At 41.2% G+C, this 16,714-nt stretch overlaps 1 protein-coding gene and 1 long non-coding RNA gene across 11 annotated transcripts in view; one reads left to right on the forward strand and one right to left on the reverse strand.

Moving 5' to 3' along the window:
- The window catches only part of DOCK3 (dedicator of cytokinesis 3), a 184,152-nt gene that overhangs the window by 117,979 nt on the left and 49,459 nt on the right, over positions 1-16,714 (forward strand). For 7 of the 10 annotated variants that reach the window (XM_085072929.1, XM_085072930.1, XM_085072925.1 and 4 more), the window contains exons 16-26: positions 826-988; positions 1,489-1,595; positions 2,287-2,458; positions 2,912-3,009; positions 4,680-4,763; positions 5,113-5,213; positions 6,517-6,598; positions 10,656-10,826; positions 14,306-14,498; positions 15,421-15,548; positions 16,514-16,660. In XM_085072929.1, coding sequence (XP_084929055.1) covers positions 826-988; positions 1,489-1,595; positions 2,287-2,458; positions 2,912-3,009; positions 4,680-4,763; positions 5,113-5,213; positions 6,517-6,598; positions 10,656-10,826; positions 14,306-14,498; positions 15,421-15,548; positions 16,514-16,660 — 1,446 coding nt within the window. Of the gene's footprint in view, positions 1-825; positions 989-1,488; positions 1,596-2,286; positions 2,459-2,911; positions 3,010-4,679; positions 4,764-5,112; positions 5,214-6,516; positions 6,599-10,655; positions 10,827-12,063; positions 12,151-14,305; positions 14,499-15,420; positions 15,549-16,513; positions 16,661-16,714 lie in introns of all 10 variants that reach the window. The other 3 variants (XM_085072926.1, XM_085072927.1, XM_085072932.1) reach the window with 2 other exon arrangements.
- The window catches only part of LOC146431834 (uncharacterized), a 63,829-nt gene continuing 53,650 nt past the window's right edge, over positions 6,536-16,714 (reverse strand). The window contains exons 3-4 of the long non-coding RNA XR_014854783.1: positions 14,953-14,992; positions 6,536-6,660 (exon numbers count right to left, since the gene is read on the reverse strand). This is a non-coding gene — a long non-coding RNA (uncharacterized LOC146431834). The remainder of the gene's footprint in view (positions 6,661-14,952; positions 14,993-16,714) is intronic.

Here is a 16,714-nt window from a genome sequence, read left to right on the forward strand (position 1 = left end):
GTCTAGAGCATGGCTTAGTGCTCATATATTAAAAAAATGTGTTTCCTGCTCCATGCCTTCATTACAAAGGACCTTTTATTGTCCTTATTTCAGGAATTCAATATTTATCCTATTTTCCTTCACTTGTAGTCTTAAGGACTTTTTTTATTTGCTAAACAGTACCAGTTCCTGTTTTTCTTCACATGTATTTTGTGAATACACAGACTGGGCAAGGTCTCTGAATCTATTGTATCTGGAGGCAGAAATTTAGATCCAATTATGTTTTTAGTTGATGACTATTACACAGAAATTCTTTGCTTACCACTAAGGAATTAACTTGATCTGAATTTTCTGGGATATTTGGGAAGGCTGTATGGTTGTAGTTTTGAAAGAAGAACTTTTGAAGTGAGCTTGGAAAGGTCAGTTATCACTTCTGAACTGAGATACTGAAGCAGGAATCTGGTTAAAGGGTCTTTTCAGAGAAGGCTAATATTACAAGTGATGGTCCTATTATGTCCTGTTTTTTCGACTCAGTTTTATATATTTGAACTTAGGTGTTTATTGTATTTATTCTGTGCTTGATGGAAAACTTAGCTTAAATAATAACTTAAGATACTGGAATTCATCTAGTATCATAGGTCTCCTAGTTGACCCCTTTGACCCAAAATACGGTTTCAAGATCTCCTAAAAAATTTCACATTTCATTGTGTCTGAATTTCTGCTTCTGACTCCTCTTTTATGTCTACAGAAAGATATGAATTACATAAAGGTTATCACTGGGTAATAAAATGACTCATGGGTGGTGATGTGATGTCTTTAATGTTGGGTTGTTTTCTCTTGTGCCAGGACTGCATCAGCCTGGGCTCGGGAGAGCCGAGCAGGAGTGCTTACCACTCGTTTGTGCTGTACCACAACAACAGCCCTCGCTGGGGGGAGATCATCAAGCTGCCCATCCCCATCGACAGGTTCCGCGGCTCCCACCTGCGCTTCGAGTTCCGACACTGCTCCAGTGAGTGCCTGCCCTGAGCAGGGCAAATCCACAAGGCCTCAGCTCTTCCCATGGCCAATTGAAATCTGTGTGAGGCTGGCACTGGGTGGAAAGCAGGAAAGAGGGGCCAGTGTAAATACACTGAAGGAGTACTGCTAACCACCCTTTCTCTGAATTTATCCAACAGTGCACTAAAAACATGGTGAACAATCAGTGCAGGGCAAAACACTTTGTAGCTGTTTGTCCCTGATGGTTTTTTGTTGTGTTTTTCTGTAGAATGTTTTCTTCGCAGGATATATTGTAGTTTATATTTTGCTATGTTTGGCATGTCTGTATTTGATTTGAAGCTTGTCGGTCCTTTACAGAGAATTAGAAAAAAGAAATTAGAATTAGAAAAATTGTTTGTTCTGTAAGCTGCTTGTTTTCTTCTAGGCACATGGAGAAGTTGGTGAGTAATCTTGTATATATTGACAGACAGGGTGTGTACAAATACAATTCCTTCTTTCTATCTCTTGCTGCAGCAAAAGACAAGGGAGAAAAGAAGCTCTTTGGTTTTGCATTCACCCCATTGATGAGAGATGATGGCACGACCTTGTCGGATGATATCCATGAGCTTTATGTTTATAAGGTACCAGTTCTCTGCAGACTTTTCACTGCTTATCTCTACTTCATTACTTAAATGAGTAATGGTCATTACATTATCCTTTTACCCCTTATTAGAAGTGTGTGAGGAACAGATTAATAGTAGTTTCAAAATTTTATACATTCAAAATCACATGGTTTGGCTAGAGCCTTCTATTCTAGGTGCAGCTCACCTTTTCCATCCAGATGATGATGATGATTTATCTGCTGTTAATCCCATCCATTTTGACTTCAAACACGCTGGTGTTCAAGACCATTCAGCACTTCTGCCAGCCTAAGGCATTGCTCTGTGCCTTTGTAAGATGACATTGTGCTGAACTCAAATGCCTCATGTTGCAGTGCCACAGCTTGGCAGCCCTGCAGCAAGAGATTCGAGCTTTGGGGTTTTTCCTTCCTGCTGATTCACCTGGGTTTATTCCTTCAGCACAATTTTCAGGCAGCAGCACTAAGTTTACAGTTGGAAGATCTGGTGATCTTCTAACGAGGCAGTGGTTAGAGACCACTCTGTAGAGCTGGGGCTGTTCTGGGCATGTCCAAGGTGCTTAAGCACAGTTTTTCCTTAGAAGTGTTTGTGTGCAGCCACAAAATCCCAACACATGCAGGGTTGGGCAGCTGCTGGCAGGCTGTGGGCATGAGATGGACAAGGTACAAGCCCATCCCTTGTATTGTCCCCTCAGTGTGACGAGAACAGCACTTTCAACAACCATGCACTGTACCTGGGGCTGCCCTGCTGCAAGGAGGATTACAATGGCTGCCCCAACATCCCCTCCAGCCTCATCTTCCAGCGCAGCACCAAAGAGACCTTCTCAGTCTCCACACAGCTCTCTTCTACCAAACTGACCCAGAATGGTGAGTAGCTCATCCCTCAGAACTGCCCAAGGCAGCAGCAATTAGGAAAGAGAGCAAAAAAAAATCAGTTAGCAATTCTACGCAATCCAAAGTTTGTTGTGTTTAGCTTGTACAGAGTAGCTAAGTAAATAAGATTTTTTTACAGCAATGTCCCTGAAGCACAGGCAGACAGGAGTGGATTGTCCACAGTGCAATGTGAAGTCACACAGGGAAAAAGACAGCCTTTACTCTTTTTTAAGCATTTGGCCATTCCTCCATTCCTTTCTCTCTTAGCAGTATTAACTCACTCTGTATTTTCCTTCTTGTTTTCCATTATATGTATGTATGTAATTTCCCAAGAAGTGTGAACTGCAACAAGAGGTGAAGTGCAATGTGATGAATCTCTGGTGGGTCTGGGGTTGTCATTCTTCCCCCTCTGTGCGTGGCTCTAGCTCTTCCTCCTTCTCTCTGCAGTGGATCTGCTTGCCCTGCTCAAATGGAAAGCTTACCCAGATCGAGTGATGGATATTCTGGGAAGACTGAGACATGTCAGTGGCGAGGAGATTGTTAAGGTACTGCATGAAACAACAGCCTTTGGATGTGTCTGTGATAGGCAGTGAGTTCAGACCTGTGGGACACTTCTGAATGCTCCCTCTCACCATGCTTTTTGATTCACCCTGTGATCTTCCACCCTGTATGAATTAGGATTTTATTACAATGCAAAACTGGACAGGAAGATACACATAAGAAATCAGCGCATAGTTAGTCCTTGGGATCAAACCAGAGCTAATCCTCAGCCAAGTTCTCTCAGCCACACATGCTGGGTCCCCAGCACCAGTAGTTCCAGCCTGCAGCCCCACACAGCTGCTGGTGTAGACACAGCCACTGGCAGGGGCTCTCTGGTGCATCCAGCCAGCAGTGCACCAGTTTTGTGTCTCCCAGCCCATAATTTCACCAGGTTTTGTAACTACTTTGTTCTACATATGATAATCTTGTGTGGTCTGAGCTTCTGTAGGTCTGAGGAACTTCTAACTGCATTTGAATCCTTGTGGTCTCAGCAAAAAAAAGTGCACTCCAGATAGGCCTCTGACAATCTGAGGTGTGTTGGGAACTCTCTCTAAAATTTATTTCTATAAATCTGGAAGTAAAAGATGATTTCTAGCACAAACAACCAAGGGGAAGAAACTGAAGACAAATCCCATCACTTAATAAGTAGTTTATCATTAAAGCCACTTCACTGTAACTCATTTGAATGTTGCCAAATCTGGAATGTTACTTGTCATGATAACTTGGTAACAGTAACAGGGGAGCACAAATCCATTTATATTGGAATTATTCAAGAATGCCATGTTTTGTACACTTTGTTTGTAGGGCAGTACAAGTATCTGTTTTTCATAGAGAAAGAAAAAGAAAAATATGGATTGAATTATTTCATGGGGAAAAGTAATTGATTCTCCCCATAAATCAGCTGTCATTTGGCACTGGATATGAAGAACAGAATGTAATAATTCAGAAAAAAAGGCATTTTATCATTTCGGAGACTTCATAAATTGTTATAATTTATTTCTTGTTGTCCACATCAGAAATATAAGTAGAATAGATTAAAGAATCATGAGAGAATGTGCAGTTAACGATCTCCAGCATTCTCCTTCACACTCATCCTTTTGGAGACTGTGCTTTCAGAAAGAAAATCACTGAACCGTCAGTGCTCAACAGTGGAGTTAAGGGTGAAAGAAGCAATTGGCAACATGCAACTTGCCCCAATTAATGCTTGTTAGGAAAGCTTTACTTTCTGTCACATAACAAGTTTCAATATTCAACATAATTTAATGTACTGCCCAGCCTCAGATTTGAGGCTGAGCAGTTACCTGAGACACTCCAGTGATTTGAGAATGAGAGCGAGTTGTTTTGCCACTGTGTTGGGCAGCACTTCCAGTCAGCTTAAAGTGAAAGGAACATTCAGTCGAAATTACAAATCAGGCATGTAGTACGTATTTCTTTTTTTTTGTTATTTCTTTTTTTTTTTCCACTCATTTTTGTTTGAAAATATTCCTTGTAAAGAGAAAAATTTTTCTTAATAAAAACAAATTAAAATCTGTCCCATCCTATGGGTGAACCTGAAGTGATCTGTTCTTGGCACATGTTTCACAAAGATATTAACATGTATGAACTAATTAAAGCAGGAGAGAAATAACCTTTTGAATGCAATATAAGTTGAAATTCTTTGTTCATGTCATTTTAGTTCCTACAAGATATTCTGGACACATTGTTTGTAGTTTTGGATGACAACACAGAGAAGTATGGTCTGTTGGTCTTTCAGTCGCTGGTAAGCTGCTGGATTGTTATTTATCTCATGCTCAGTGAGTTTTAAGTTTCTTATTATCATGTTGCTAGTATTTTACTTCCATAAAAGATGAAATATTCAGCTGGATCCAGCCATATGTTTTCAGTAATGATCTTGGGTGAGGAGGGCAGGATGACCTTAGCACATCCAGGGGCAGCAGTACTTGCTCTCACATGGGAGAAGCAAACAATAATACCTGCCTGATAAGCCAACTGTGACTGTTTAAAGCAGCTCATGTATTTGAATGCTCCTTACCTTGAGTAAGCTGTTTGTAGACACTTGGCAGCAATGTGCAGTTCCTTCAGATTGGCTTCCCCTTCCATGTCCCCAGGTGTTCATCATCAACCTGCTCCGTGACAGCAAGTACTTCCACTTCCGCCCTGTGATGGACACCTACATCCAGAAGCACTTTGCAGGAGCTCTGGCTTACAAGTAGGTCCTGTTTGTCCCTCTATTTGAAAGATGGCATCACCAAGCTTGGGAATGGTGGCACCATTAGGATCACAATCTTCCTGGCAGCAGTGGTCCCCAAAAGCAGAGCTGCTCACCTGGAAGTTTTCCAGCACAGCTGTAGGGAAAAGCTGCTGAATGTCACCTATGGCTGAGCATGGCCATGCTGGGCATTTCTCTTGCCTTTCTGGACTGGCAAATCTTTTTTTTTTTTTTTAATTTTTTTTAACTGAAGAGAGACTCAGCAACAACTCATTACCAGTCTGTACTAATGAGCTACCAAGAGTACATGCATTCCTTGTCTTAAGGATGTTGGGATACAAGACTTGTGTGAAAGCTTAGAGAACTAATTGTAACCACCTTTTGCAAACTAGATAGGTATTCATGTATGATATTCTGTTTGTTTACAATTTAATTTCAGTAGATCAGAAATTTTAATTTCACTGTCAATTTGAAGATTCTGCCTTATTTTCTAGTATTCAGAAGAGTCTTGCATCAGAGAATGGGACAAATTTTTTTAAAGCAGTAACAGTTACCCTTCAGGGTGTTGTTTTTACTTTCTTTTACACCATTGCTTTTGTATATTTGAGCATATTCTATCTTTGGCCACAGTAAACTATTAAAAACAGCTAATAATTGGTTTTAACTTTCTAAGCAATTCACTTTTTGTGTAATTAAAGTAAGTATAAAAAATACTCTATCAACAGCAGGTAAAAACCCATAGATACTATATAACACTAGAAGACACAGTCATGTTCAGAGGGTAAAAAGGTGTTCTGCTTTGTGTTAATTAGCATTTCTTTCAGACAAAACAAATGTTTTTTGGTAGTCTGATGTCTGAAATAAAACATGATTTTAATATACATTTGTAACTTAGTCCAGATGGTATCATGTACTTACCAAAATAGATGCAGGTATTTTCTTTGTGATCTCAATTTCTAAAAGCTTCTTACTGAGATGAGAGCTGAGATATCTTATTAAAACAAAAGTATATTTTGGTCTTAGAACCATGCCTTTATCAAAGCTGTCTCTCTAATAACATCTTTTTTATGTTCTCTTAGTGTTCCTCATGATCCAAGTCAATTACAGAGAAGAAATTATTTTCTGGTTTTGAAAAATAAATGTAAATGCTATGTAAATTCAGCATCCAGGACAGCTGTAACTGACCGCTGAAATGAATTGAAATGAGACTGGTTTGGAGATCTCTCCCTAAAACCAAAATGTTTGATGCCTGTCTAGTTTTAAACTGGTGCTGAAGGTTCCTTTTCACTGTCTGTTCCCCCAGGGAGCTGATCCGATGTCTGAAGTGGTACATGGACCGCTCGGCCGAGCTTGTGCGCCAGGACCACATCCAGGAGGCAATGAGAGTAGGTATCCAGTGGGAGTACTGGCTGGCTGTTCAGCTGGGCCTGCAGAAGGGCTGGGAGAGCTGGAAATGAAATCAAGAGTAGTGTGGCATTGACTTATTATTTAACCAGATTTTTATACAGCCGTATAGCTACAATTTTAGTTTTAGGCAGCAAATCACTTCTGTGCAGAAAAGATTTGAAGAATTATGTTCCCTTAAGCCCTTTTGCAGCCCTGTGGAGAACGTAGTGGGACTTACATCCATAGCCAGTGCATAAATACTCCACTGATGTGGGCTACACCTTGCCCTCCAAGCAGCAGTAGTTTTGAATGTATCAGGCACAGGTGCTGTGGATCAAAGTTCTGCTCTTCGTTTCTGGCTGTGACACAGCTCCATTGTACCATGGGTTGAAGTTCTGGAGTATTTTAAGCAGCAGATAAATGAGCCTTTAACTGGATGGAAATCCTTTGAAGTAGCACAGGACCTGACCTATGGTTCTTTGATGGGAGCACAATGTCCCAGGGAGGCACAGCTGTGAGAAACACAAGGAATGTTTTGGTGCTATTACAGAGAAATTGGAGAATAAATAAATATTCATTTTACCATGTGTAATGGGAAGCCAGGAAAGTAGTGTGTCAAGTGCATAAATACAAGATGCCAACATTTGCAGGAAGATATTTTTCTTTGAGTGAATGCCCACCTGCACCTTCTGCATCCAGAGGGGCTTGTGTCCTAACAACTGAGTCTGGGCACCTGAAGAACTGAAAGCAGTGGCAGTGATCAGCATTTGGGTTTTGTCACTTTTAAATACAAACAGGTGAAACATCTCCCAGCTAAAGGACACTGCCAATGCCATCTTCTCACTTTCCAGATCCCCTGCTAGGATCCTATTCTGATAATACAAGGGCATTACACCAGTGCTTACTTTGTCCCTGTAGATATTTACATGCTCAGAAACATCTTATTTGTAATTTTCAACCACAGATTCAAGAGGAATGGTAAAAATAGGGCAAAGATGTCTTTTCAAGAAATTATCAACTTTCTTACTCTTTTTTCCCTATCCTTCCTTTTTTTTCCTTTTAATTGCAAAGAAAGCTATTAAAGTTATGAGATGAGAGGAAGATCTCTAGCTGCAATGACTTCGAGGAGGTTTTCTTGCCTCTCAAACCACTCATTAGTGCTTTATGCAGTGCAGCAAATAGAGATGTAGGATATTGTCCCTATGTGATCTTCATTTGTTGAAGCTCATAGCAGTGCTCTTTAGAAATAGCAACAACAGGAATGCTGGAATGTCTTTCAGAAGCTGGGGTTAGTGAAATCAGTTTGTGAATATGGAACTTTCTGTCTCAGGCTCCAAGGCAGCTCTTTGCTTGCTGGGGCTCTCAAGTGCTGGTGCAGAACATGGCTGCTCTCTCTGTGAGGGAGGTCAGTTTGCAGACCTGACAGCCCAAGCCTTTCCAAGCACAGGAATTAAAATTACCACCAGAGTTTGCGCAGACCTGACAGCACATCCTCTGCCACCCACACTGCTGTCACATCTTATTCAGACAGTTGCCTTTGCAGGTATCTCTTGCAGACCCAAATTCTGGTCTTTAGCTTCTCCTGTTACAGTGAAGTGATTGATTCCCTTCTTTGTTTCCAGATTTTATTTCAGGCATTTGCAGCAAATTTGTACCAAAGCCATTATCATTGCTAATGTGTCCTTACTAGTACCAGATTTTACTGTTGGGGATTTCTGTGGTCTTTGATGTGTTCACCACACTCTGCATTAGTAGTTCTTTGACTGAGAAAACAGGATAGCTCTGTATCCCTTCTTCCCTGAATTAGCTGTTCAGTGTAGTACCCTACAGCTGGTGCTGAAATACCTCGGCACTCCTATGGTTCCTGCTGCTTATGTGCATTCATGGTGGACATACAGGCATTTCATAGGATTCTAATTTCCAACCCTGGCATCAGCAGACAGAGTTCTAGAGGATTTCTAAAATTTCTTATCTCCCTCAAGACTGCTCTTAATTCTCAAAAACTCCTGTGCACCTTGGAGGAGCTCTAACTAAAAGGACATTTCTACGTAGATCACAGTATCATGCTCCTTTATGATGCTCTATACCAAGCTCCATGAAAGCTGCATCCAGCAACAGCTGCCTGTGCCTCCCAGGGGACTTTTCTAACCACATGTCCCTGAATGCTTCCACAGCCAGTTTTGTTGTCCCTTAGAAATAGAAGACTTAGGAAATGTCTCTAGGAAATGCCCTTCCAACTTCAGTTATGTTCCAATAGTAGAACTATTGGTGGGTTTTGTCTGGATTGAGAAACCAACAGCAAAGGCTTTTCTCCCTCTGGAGGTGTTCCATAAGTATTTATGCTGCTGATCATAGGGCAAAGGTGCTCACCTGTTACATGAACGTGCACATAGACTGCCTTGGTAAGGGACCTCCTTTAATGTGACACTGATTTTTTTATATCATGCCAAACATCACTGAAGGCTGGGATTTTATGTCCGTGCAGCTCTATGTCTTTAGGCACAAACAAACATCATATTTGTGATGTCGTAGGCAGCAAGAGCCAAAGTTAGTCCAGGAGCTGACTTGTCCTACCAAGAATTGGTTTGTGTTTTTAGCATCCCAGCCACGTGTGCAAACACAGGGAACACTTTGCTTCACTGCCTGTGTGGGCTCATTGTCTGTGCTAAGGAAGTGCAGTGTTTTGAGCCCTGCTATCTCACCTTCCACAGGCAATTATGGAAGTTCACACATAAATGCTCTAATTCACTGCAAAACATAACCCTCACATTGAAGTTACAAGCCTTCAAGTGAGAATGATGGTTGTGTGTACTGAACTCCTAAAGCAGCTTATACAAGCACTGCATGTTCTGGGTTTGGTGTCAGCACAGGGATGTCAGCCCTGGAGAGCTGACTGGGAACCAACTGGCCTTTGTCTGGAAACAAGCCAGGAATCCAGCTGTAATTTCCCAATGAAGTTCTTCGGTGTAAGGACATTCCACTGGGAGATGGTTTAGAACAGTATAAACAATAACTGCTTAATTACCAAAGTTGCCATAATTTCTGGGGGGAAAAGGCTGTAAGAGTCAATGGGATTTTGAAATTCATGATGGCTTTATGAGGAATTTCACATTCCCATTCTATATCCTTAAAGCTGTGGTATTCTAAAGTTTGCAACATAGCATTACATATTTGTGCATATTGTGGTGGTTCAATGAGAGACATCTTATGGATGCAAAAATATCTTTTGAGATCAAAATTTGTATTTGAATTAACTTTCAGTTTCCCAGCATTGAACTGAGACAAGTATACTTTCCATGGAATACCGTGGAATATTACTAAGGTTGCTGTGTAGCCTGTTATTGCTGAATCTCCAGCCTGTTGTTTTTCTGTGCTGGGTTTTGAGGATATCATCAAACTATGTATTATATCTTCCCTTAGTCCTTCTTTGCTGGTGAATCCTGTTAAGCACTAAGGGAAGGAGTGAAGTGTGATGTCCCTGATATCTGGTGCATTCTGGTGTTGACAGTTGTGCACAGCCAGTATCAAGGAGGTGTGTGAAGTGTCACCTTGCTGGGCTGGTGGCTCAGAGTTGTTGATAGGGCAGTGACTTGTTACAGCTGCTCAGAACAATGTGTTTTCTCCATTGTCATCGTTGCCAAATAAATGCAGTTCTAAATAATGCCATTTACAAAATTTTGAAAGGAAACAGTAGCCTCTTCAAACACTTCAGTCACTGTGCCAAGTCATAAGAAAACCAGAAGTTTCTTACCTTGACCAAGATTTTCCTCAAATTATGTAATTCAGATTTGTCTCTTTGATGTAAATGCATACTTTTTTTGTTAGTGGGACTTGCAAGTAACAAAGATTATTGGTTGAGAATGGGTACTTGCCTAAGAGTAGCTCTTCCTCAACTGAATTATGTAACTTATAAAACCTGTTTTTCATTCTCCTTTCTAAAGCTCAAGAATTTAGTTATTATGCATGTAGAGTCTTTCCTGGTTCTCTTTAAAGCTCCTTTATTTTTCTTTCTCTCTTTTTCTCTGTCTTGATCTCCTTCCTCTCCTGCTCCTTAAGGCCTTGGAATATCTTTTCAAGTTCATTGTCCAATCTCGGATCCTTTACTCCAGAGCTACTTGTGGAATGGAGGAGGAGCAGTTCCGCTCCAGCATCCAGGAGCTTTTCCAGTCCATCAGATTTGTGCTCAGCTTGGACAGCAGGAGCTCTGAGACTCTCATCTTCACACAGGTTTGCTATTTCCTACACTCCCACTGGCAAACCACGAGGCAGCTGTTCCTGCACGGGTAGGAGGTGTGGGTACATGGGGATTAAATGCAGGTCAGTGGACTTTTTCCCCCAACAAGCTGATGATGCTGGAAAATGAGACACCCATTAATGGTATTAGACAGTAGCTTTGCACAGGTGAGCTGGACTGGGGGGTCTCTAGGGGGAAGTGACTTCTCACATGAGAATACAATTTTTGCTATTCACAAAAGTAAACTGCGTTGCAAACTGTGTTTGTATTCCTGTGTCTTATGGTTGGCCTCAAGAATTTCTAAATCCTTCATTATAGTACTTCAGATCGATACTTACAGTTACAGCAGCATCACAGTGAGAGGTTCAGCTGATATATTTGCACTCAGATGAACTTAATTCCAGCATGTGGTAAAATTACAGTGAGAATGTGTAGCCTGACCACAAACAGTTGTGATGCCCATACTCATATTTAATGCATCATTTTGAATGTGGCCCAGGGGACTTCGTGAAGATTCCGTGTGGGCTGAAGACAATACTGAAAGTGAGTAAGGATGCTGCTGAGTTTTGGGTTCAGTTTTAAAGACCACTGTACTGCATTACATACTCCTGCATTTAAGTTCTAAATGTCAAACATGCTGCGTTGTGCCTCTACTCAGGGAATGTCAGGATGGACCACCCAGAGCTCCCTGGTAACGTGAAGGTGGTTTGTAATCACTAATGCAGAATTACAGATGTTTGGAACACCTGCTGTATTTTGCCAAAGAAGCAGCTGCTGTGAACATTGCAGCCAAGCAATGACTCTGCTGGTTCAGGAAGCTGCCAGTGGAGTGATCTCTTTCTTAAGGAGCTGCTCTGAAAGATTGTGAGAACAGCTGTTCTAATCTTTTATTTAATCACCCATTAGTCGGTATAATAGGATGAGCCAGGAACAAGAGAAATCAGTGCACAGAATTTTGCAGACAAAGTGATGGTGAATGGAAACAGCATCTGATAAATGTTTTCCAGTTGTGTTGGTCCCAAATACAGAAGGAGACTCGCATTGAGGATGGGGGATTTTCCCTTTTTCTCTTTGTTTCTCTTTTTAATTTTTTCCTCCTTTCTCTTGCTATGGTATTTCTTACTTTGGACTTTTGTAATTTGTAAAGCCTGTCCTTGTTGAATCTTTGAAAAGTTTACTTTTTGTTTCCCCCTTGCCACTGTGTTGCCCCCTGATCCCATTGCCCCCTAGGCCTCCCAGCCTGGAGGGCAGGCGAGCGGAGCCGGGACAGGTGCCCCACAAAAATGTGGGGGCACAACAAGGCCGACATTTAATTCTGTAAGTAATGATCCCCAGGACTGCTCAACTGTTTCGTTGTGGATGTTCCCAGTTAATCTCTTTTCCTACCCCAAACACTCTTTTCCTGCATATAAACCTGGAGTTCGATGTCTTAGTGGCTGGTACTTTAAAACTAGGAGATGTGGAATATTTCAGTTATTAATGGAGCAGTTTATGGCATCCCCACGCTGAAGAGACAGTACTGAGGGAGTGCACAGGATTATATAAGTCAAATTGTTCAGGGGAGCCAAGCATTTGTTTAGTTTTTGATTATTAGTTCTGGAATGTGGACAGTTGTTAAATACCCACCAAAAATGCTTGAGGCCCTGGCAAACAATTTCCCTTACACTTGTCCTCTTCTCCCAGGGTATTTGAGAGGTCTTGGTATCTCAGTTCTTTCCAGCAGTGAGAGTAAAACTTATTTCCATCCTCCCAGGCAATTAGTTTGACATGAGTAATGTTCCAGCATATTTTAGGGTGTTGTGCAATAATGGACCCTTCAAGGAACTGTTGAAACGATGTCACCTCAGGACAGCTCCAAATCTTCCTGAAGAGATCCCATGCCTGCCCTCGGATTGCTGTGGGTTATACAGTAATCCTTCAGCTTTATAAGTAACAGAAAGTTTAGGAAAATTCCTGTAAGGATTTGTTGGGCCAATATTGTAATTTCACTTGTATTATCCCAAAGGTAAAGACAGTGACTGGATTTGTGGTGTTACTGCCTTCCAAGAGTACTAGGAGCTATGGAAATGATTTATAATTATTTAATTTGTTAGTACATTGTAGGTATGTAGGAACAAATAAGTGGCAACACCCAGGAGGCCCTGTGGGGGTTTGTGTAATCTGAGTTGATTGTAACAAAATCAGATGTTGAGAAAGAACGAGCGGAAGAAGGAGGAGGAAAATTTATATTCAGAATAATTTAGTGAGCTCTACAGTGTTAGTTGCAAAAATAACTTAGATTTTTCTCAAATACTATTAAATATATTTCACTGTTGAAGGAAAAAATACTTGGAGCAAAGACTTGGCAAAAAAGGAGGCTGGGATTATATGGATTAGGAGAGTCATGTCAGAATAGAAGAGATACAGAAATGTTTATGCAATGAGAAAACAAAAAGTCTCTGAGGAAAAGGAAACATGACAGTGGTGAGACTCTGGAATTGCAAAGCTGAACAGAGATCTGCAGTAAAGTCTGGTAAATCTGAACTTGTGCAGGAAATCACTGGGGTTTGTGAGGAGAGCTTCAGGCAAGGAAGGTGGAAATGGCAGGAAGGGAAGAGTGGAGGTGAGGCTGGTTCAGAAAGCAACCATTCAGGAATTTAAGTAGTTATAATAAGGAAACAGGTATGGAGCTTGGGTAGGATGTAGAGGAAGAGAATAATTTCAAAGTATTAGAGGTGGTGGCATTTGTTTGATAGGACACCAAGTGTGCAGAACTTGAGCACAAATAATGCATGGAATTCTCATGAAGAAATAAATTGAAAAATAGGAAATAAGAGATGAGGCTTTTTTGCCATTGTGCTGACACTTTCTGCACTTTAAGAAGCACTTTCAAGGATAGCTCCAGCTTACTGGAAATATGTGTTACTGCAAGAATCACATGCACACTCACATGATGTGATGCCTCTTTCACATGGACTCACACCCCACCCCTGCTGCAGAAATCCTGGAATGTCACATGGCAGAGCTGCTGTGGTTAAAGGTCTGTCAGCAGGTTCTTCACTTCAGAATATTTTCTGAAGAGTTTTAACTGTCTTAGGTAGTTGCTTAGTACAACCAATTGGTGAGGAACTCTCTAATCAGAAGCAAGTGTTGTATTAACTGAAAAAAAGTAAATCAACAAAAATGAACTATTTTCTGTTTTGATATCTCAATTTCTGTTTTATAAGCTGTGTCCTAAAATACAGCCTTTTGAAGCTGTATCTATGTGTTCAACTTATCCAAAGATTTACTATTGCAGCAGCACTTGATTTTTCTCTAGTACATGTGACTGGTTCACTGGGAGCTCCAGGTATCACAAACCATGAGCACCAGCCGTAGCTCAGTCTGTAGTAGCTTTGTGCAGACCCTTCATTCAGTGTTCCCGGTGTTCCTGTCTCCCTGCACTGAGCTGCAGTCTGGAATTGCAGGCGCTGAGCTCCCTCTGTATCCGTAGGCCGCCCTGCTGAACTCGTTCCCTGCCATCTTCGACGAGCTGCTGCAGATGTTCACGGTGCAGGAGGTGGCAGAGTTTGTGAGGGGAACGCTGGGCAGCATGCCCAGCACGGTGCACATCGGCCAGTCCATGGACGTGGTGAAGCTGCAGTCCATCGCCCGCACAGTCGACAGCCGCCTCTTCTCCTTCTCAGGTGACACTCAGGGCTCAGGCCTGCTGCTCGCTGAGGGCAGCGACTCCTTGGGTTGTTTTTGCAGTGGCTTTGTTGCAAACATTTCCTTGCTGAATGCCAATAATGTTGGTAATTATTTCTCTTGGCAGCATTGTTGATAAATGTATTCATTAGCTCAGCTGGTTGGAGCAGGGTGCTAATAACCCAAACACTCTGAGTTTGATCTCTCTTTTCACAAGTAGCTTTCACTTCAGAGTTGGACTCCATGATCCTTGTGTGTCCCAACTCAGAATATTCTGTAACTCCATTAACTCTGTTCGACACAACACTTTACAAGTTTCCTTGTGGTAGGAGACATTTATAAATCCATCATAGATAAATTGTAGTTAACTAAAGGTTGATAAACATACATTTAAAAAATCAAGTCAATTATTAAAACTGCCAAATCTCACTTGACACTTAGCTATGCTCTTACCATGGATAGGGAGAAAACCTCTTTTCCTGCCAGCTTATGCCTGAAAAACAGAGGGGAAAGTCAAGTGAGAAACCCACAAAATTACTTTAAAATATCTTTATAACTTTAGTATTTCTTTAGCTCAACACTTTAGTAATTATTTAAATCTTAAAATTTTACTTAAATATATTATTGCTAACATATCCTTTAAAAATCCAAAATTTAGAAAAAAACTTTAAGAACTCAGTGGAAAATGGGTGAAGATTGTGAGTTTATTTCATAAAGGTCTGAATAAAAGAAGTTATGAAGTGGAAGACAGAAAGCACCATTGGGTTTCTTTTCCCTGTAGTGAGGACCTCAAGTTAGTGCACTTAAATTATTGTACTCAGTACAAGGTGAAAATGATACCACAGAATTTTGCTGAAACCATCCATTGTAATTGTTTGTAAATATTTTTCCTTAAATTTGAAATTATTTTCCTTCATTCAGAGTCCCGGCGTATCCTGCTTCCTGTAGTCCTTCACCACATTCACCTTCACCTACGACAGCAGAAGGAGCTGCTTATCTGCTCTGGGATCCTCAGTAGTATCTTCTCCATAATCAAGACCAGTTCTCTGGTAAATCTGCTGCTTGACTTTAATTTTTTATTTGCACCACTGATTTAGTAAAATGAAGAGTGAAAGATTTTTATAGGTTAATACAGGTTTTTCAAAGGACCCTTTAAAAACAGAATTGTGCTGTCAGCAAGAGAATATCTGAAATGAGGGTCTGGCTCTGTGTATGTGACTCAGAGCATCCTGATAACACAGTGTTCTTGCTGTTAGGAGGGGGGAAACGCACATGCCTCCAACAGCTTTGACACTGTTTAATTTTCTTCATGCAAGCCCAGAACTTAGATGTCAGTGGAGTTTAAAAGTTCTACACAGCTCAAGGACTCATAGTTCTGCAAGAGACAGTAACTAGCACTTTGTGGTTAACATTAAAAGAATACTCTAAAATTATCCAATCAATGAAATCCCACTTACTTCTGGAAATTGCTGCTGAGTTTCAACACCCAGCTTTGACGGTCATAATACTCTGATCTCAAATGGTAACTAGATCATTTAAAGCAATGCTTACAAAGAGGGGGTGGTGAAGTTTCCCCACCTGACTAAAGTAGGAAGCTCATGCTGCTAAATATAATTCATACCAATGTCTATTTCCAATTACGAGTCATGGTTCTGTGTGAGAGGAATGAGATGAAAGGTATCATGGAAATAAGCTAAAATAATACTGCCATGGAGTAAAGGTTCCTGAACATAATCTGATCCTGTTGTGTTCTAGACCTTTGATTATAGACTAACCTTTTATGGCTGTGACCCTGAATGTTTCCATCAGAGGCTGGTGAGATAACACACACACACATGCACACTGACAGAACAACAGGATCTGGGACCAATGAGGAATTTGACTGTACTTCTTTGAACCTGTTACGGAGCTTTCTGTCCCAGAAAGCCTGTGGTATGGCTGACTCGGCAGAACTGTCTTTACCAGTTCCATCTCTCCAATTTCTAACTGTATGTTTGCTCACCACTTGCTGTAGGAGGGAGATGTCGTGGAGGAGGTTGAGATGATGGTGGAGAGCCTCCTGGATGTGCTCTTACAAACTCTGCTCACAATCATGAGTAAATCGCAGTCTCAGGAGGCGGTAAGAGGGCAGCGCTGCCCGCAGTGCACAGCAGAAATCACTGTTAGTAACTAACAATCAGTTTCTATTTCCTGCTTCTCTAACCTCTGGTTCAGT

Source organism: Lichenostomus cassidix, chromosome 12 (genome assembly GCF_008360975.1).
Source record: "Lichenostomus cassidix isolate B80296 chromosome 12, HeHo_3.0, whole genome shotgun sequence".
Lineage (NCBI taxonomy): Eukaryota > Metazoa > Chordata > Aves > Passeriformes > Meliphagidae > Lichenostomus > Lichenostomus cassidix.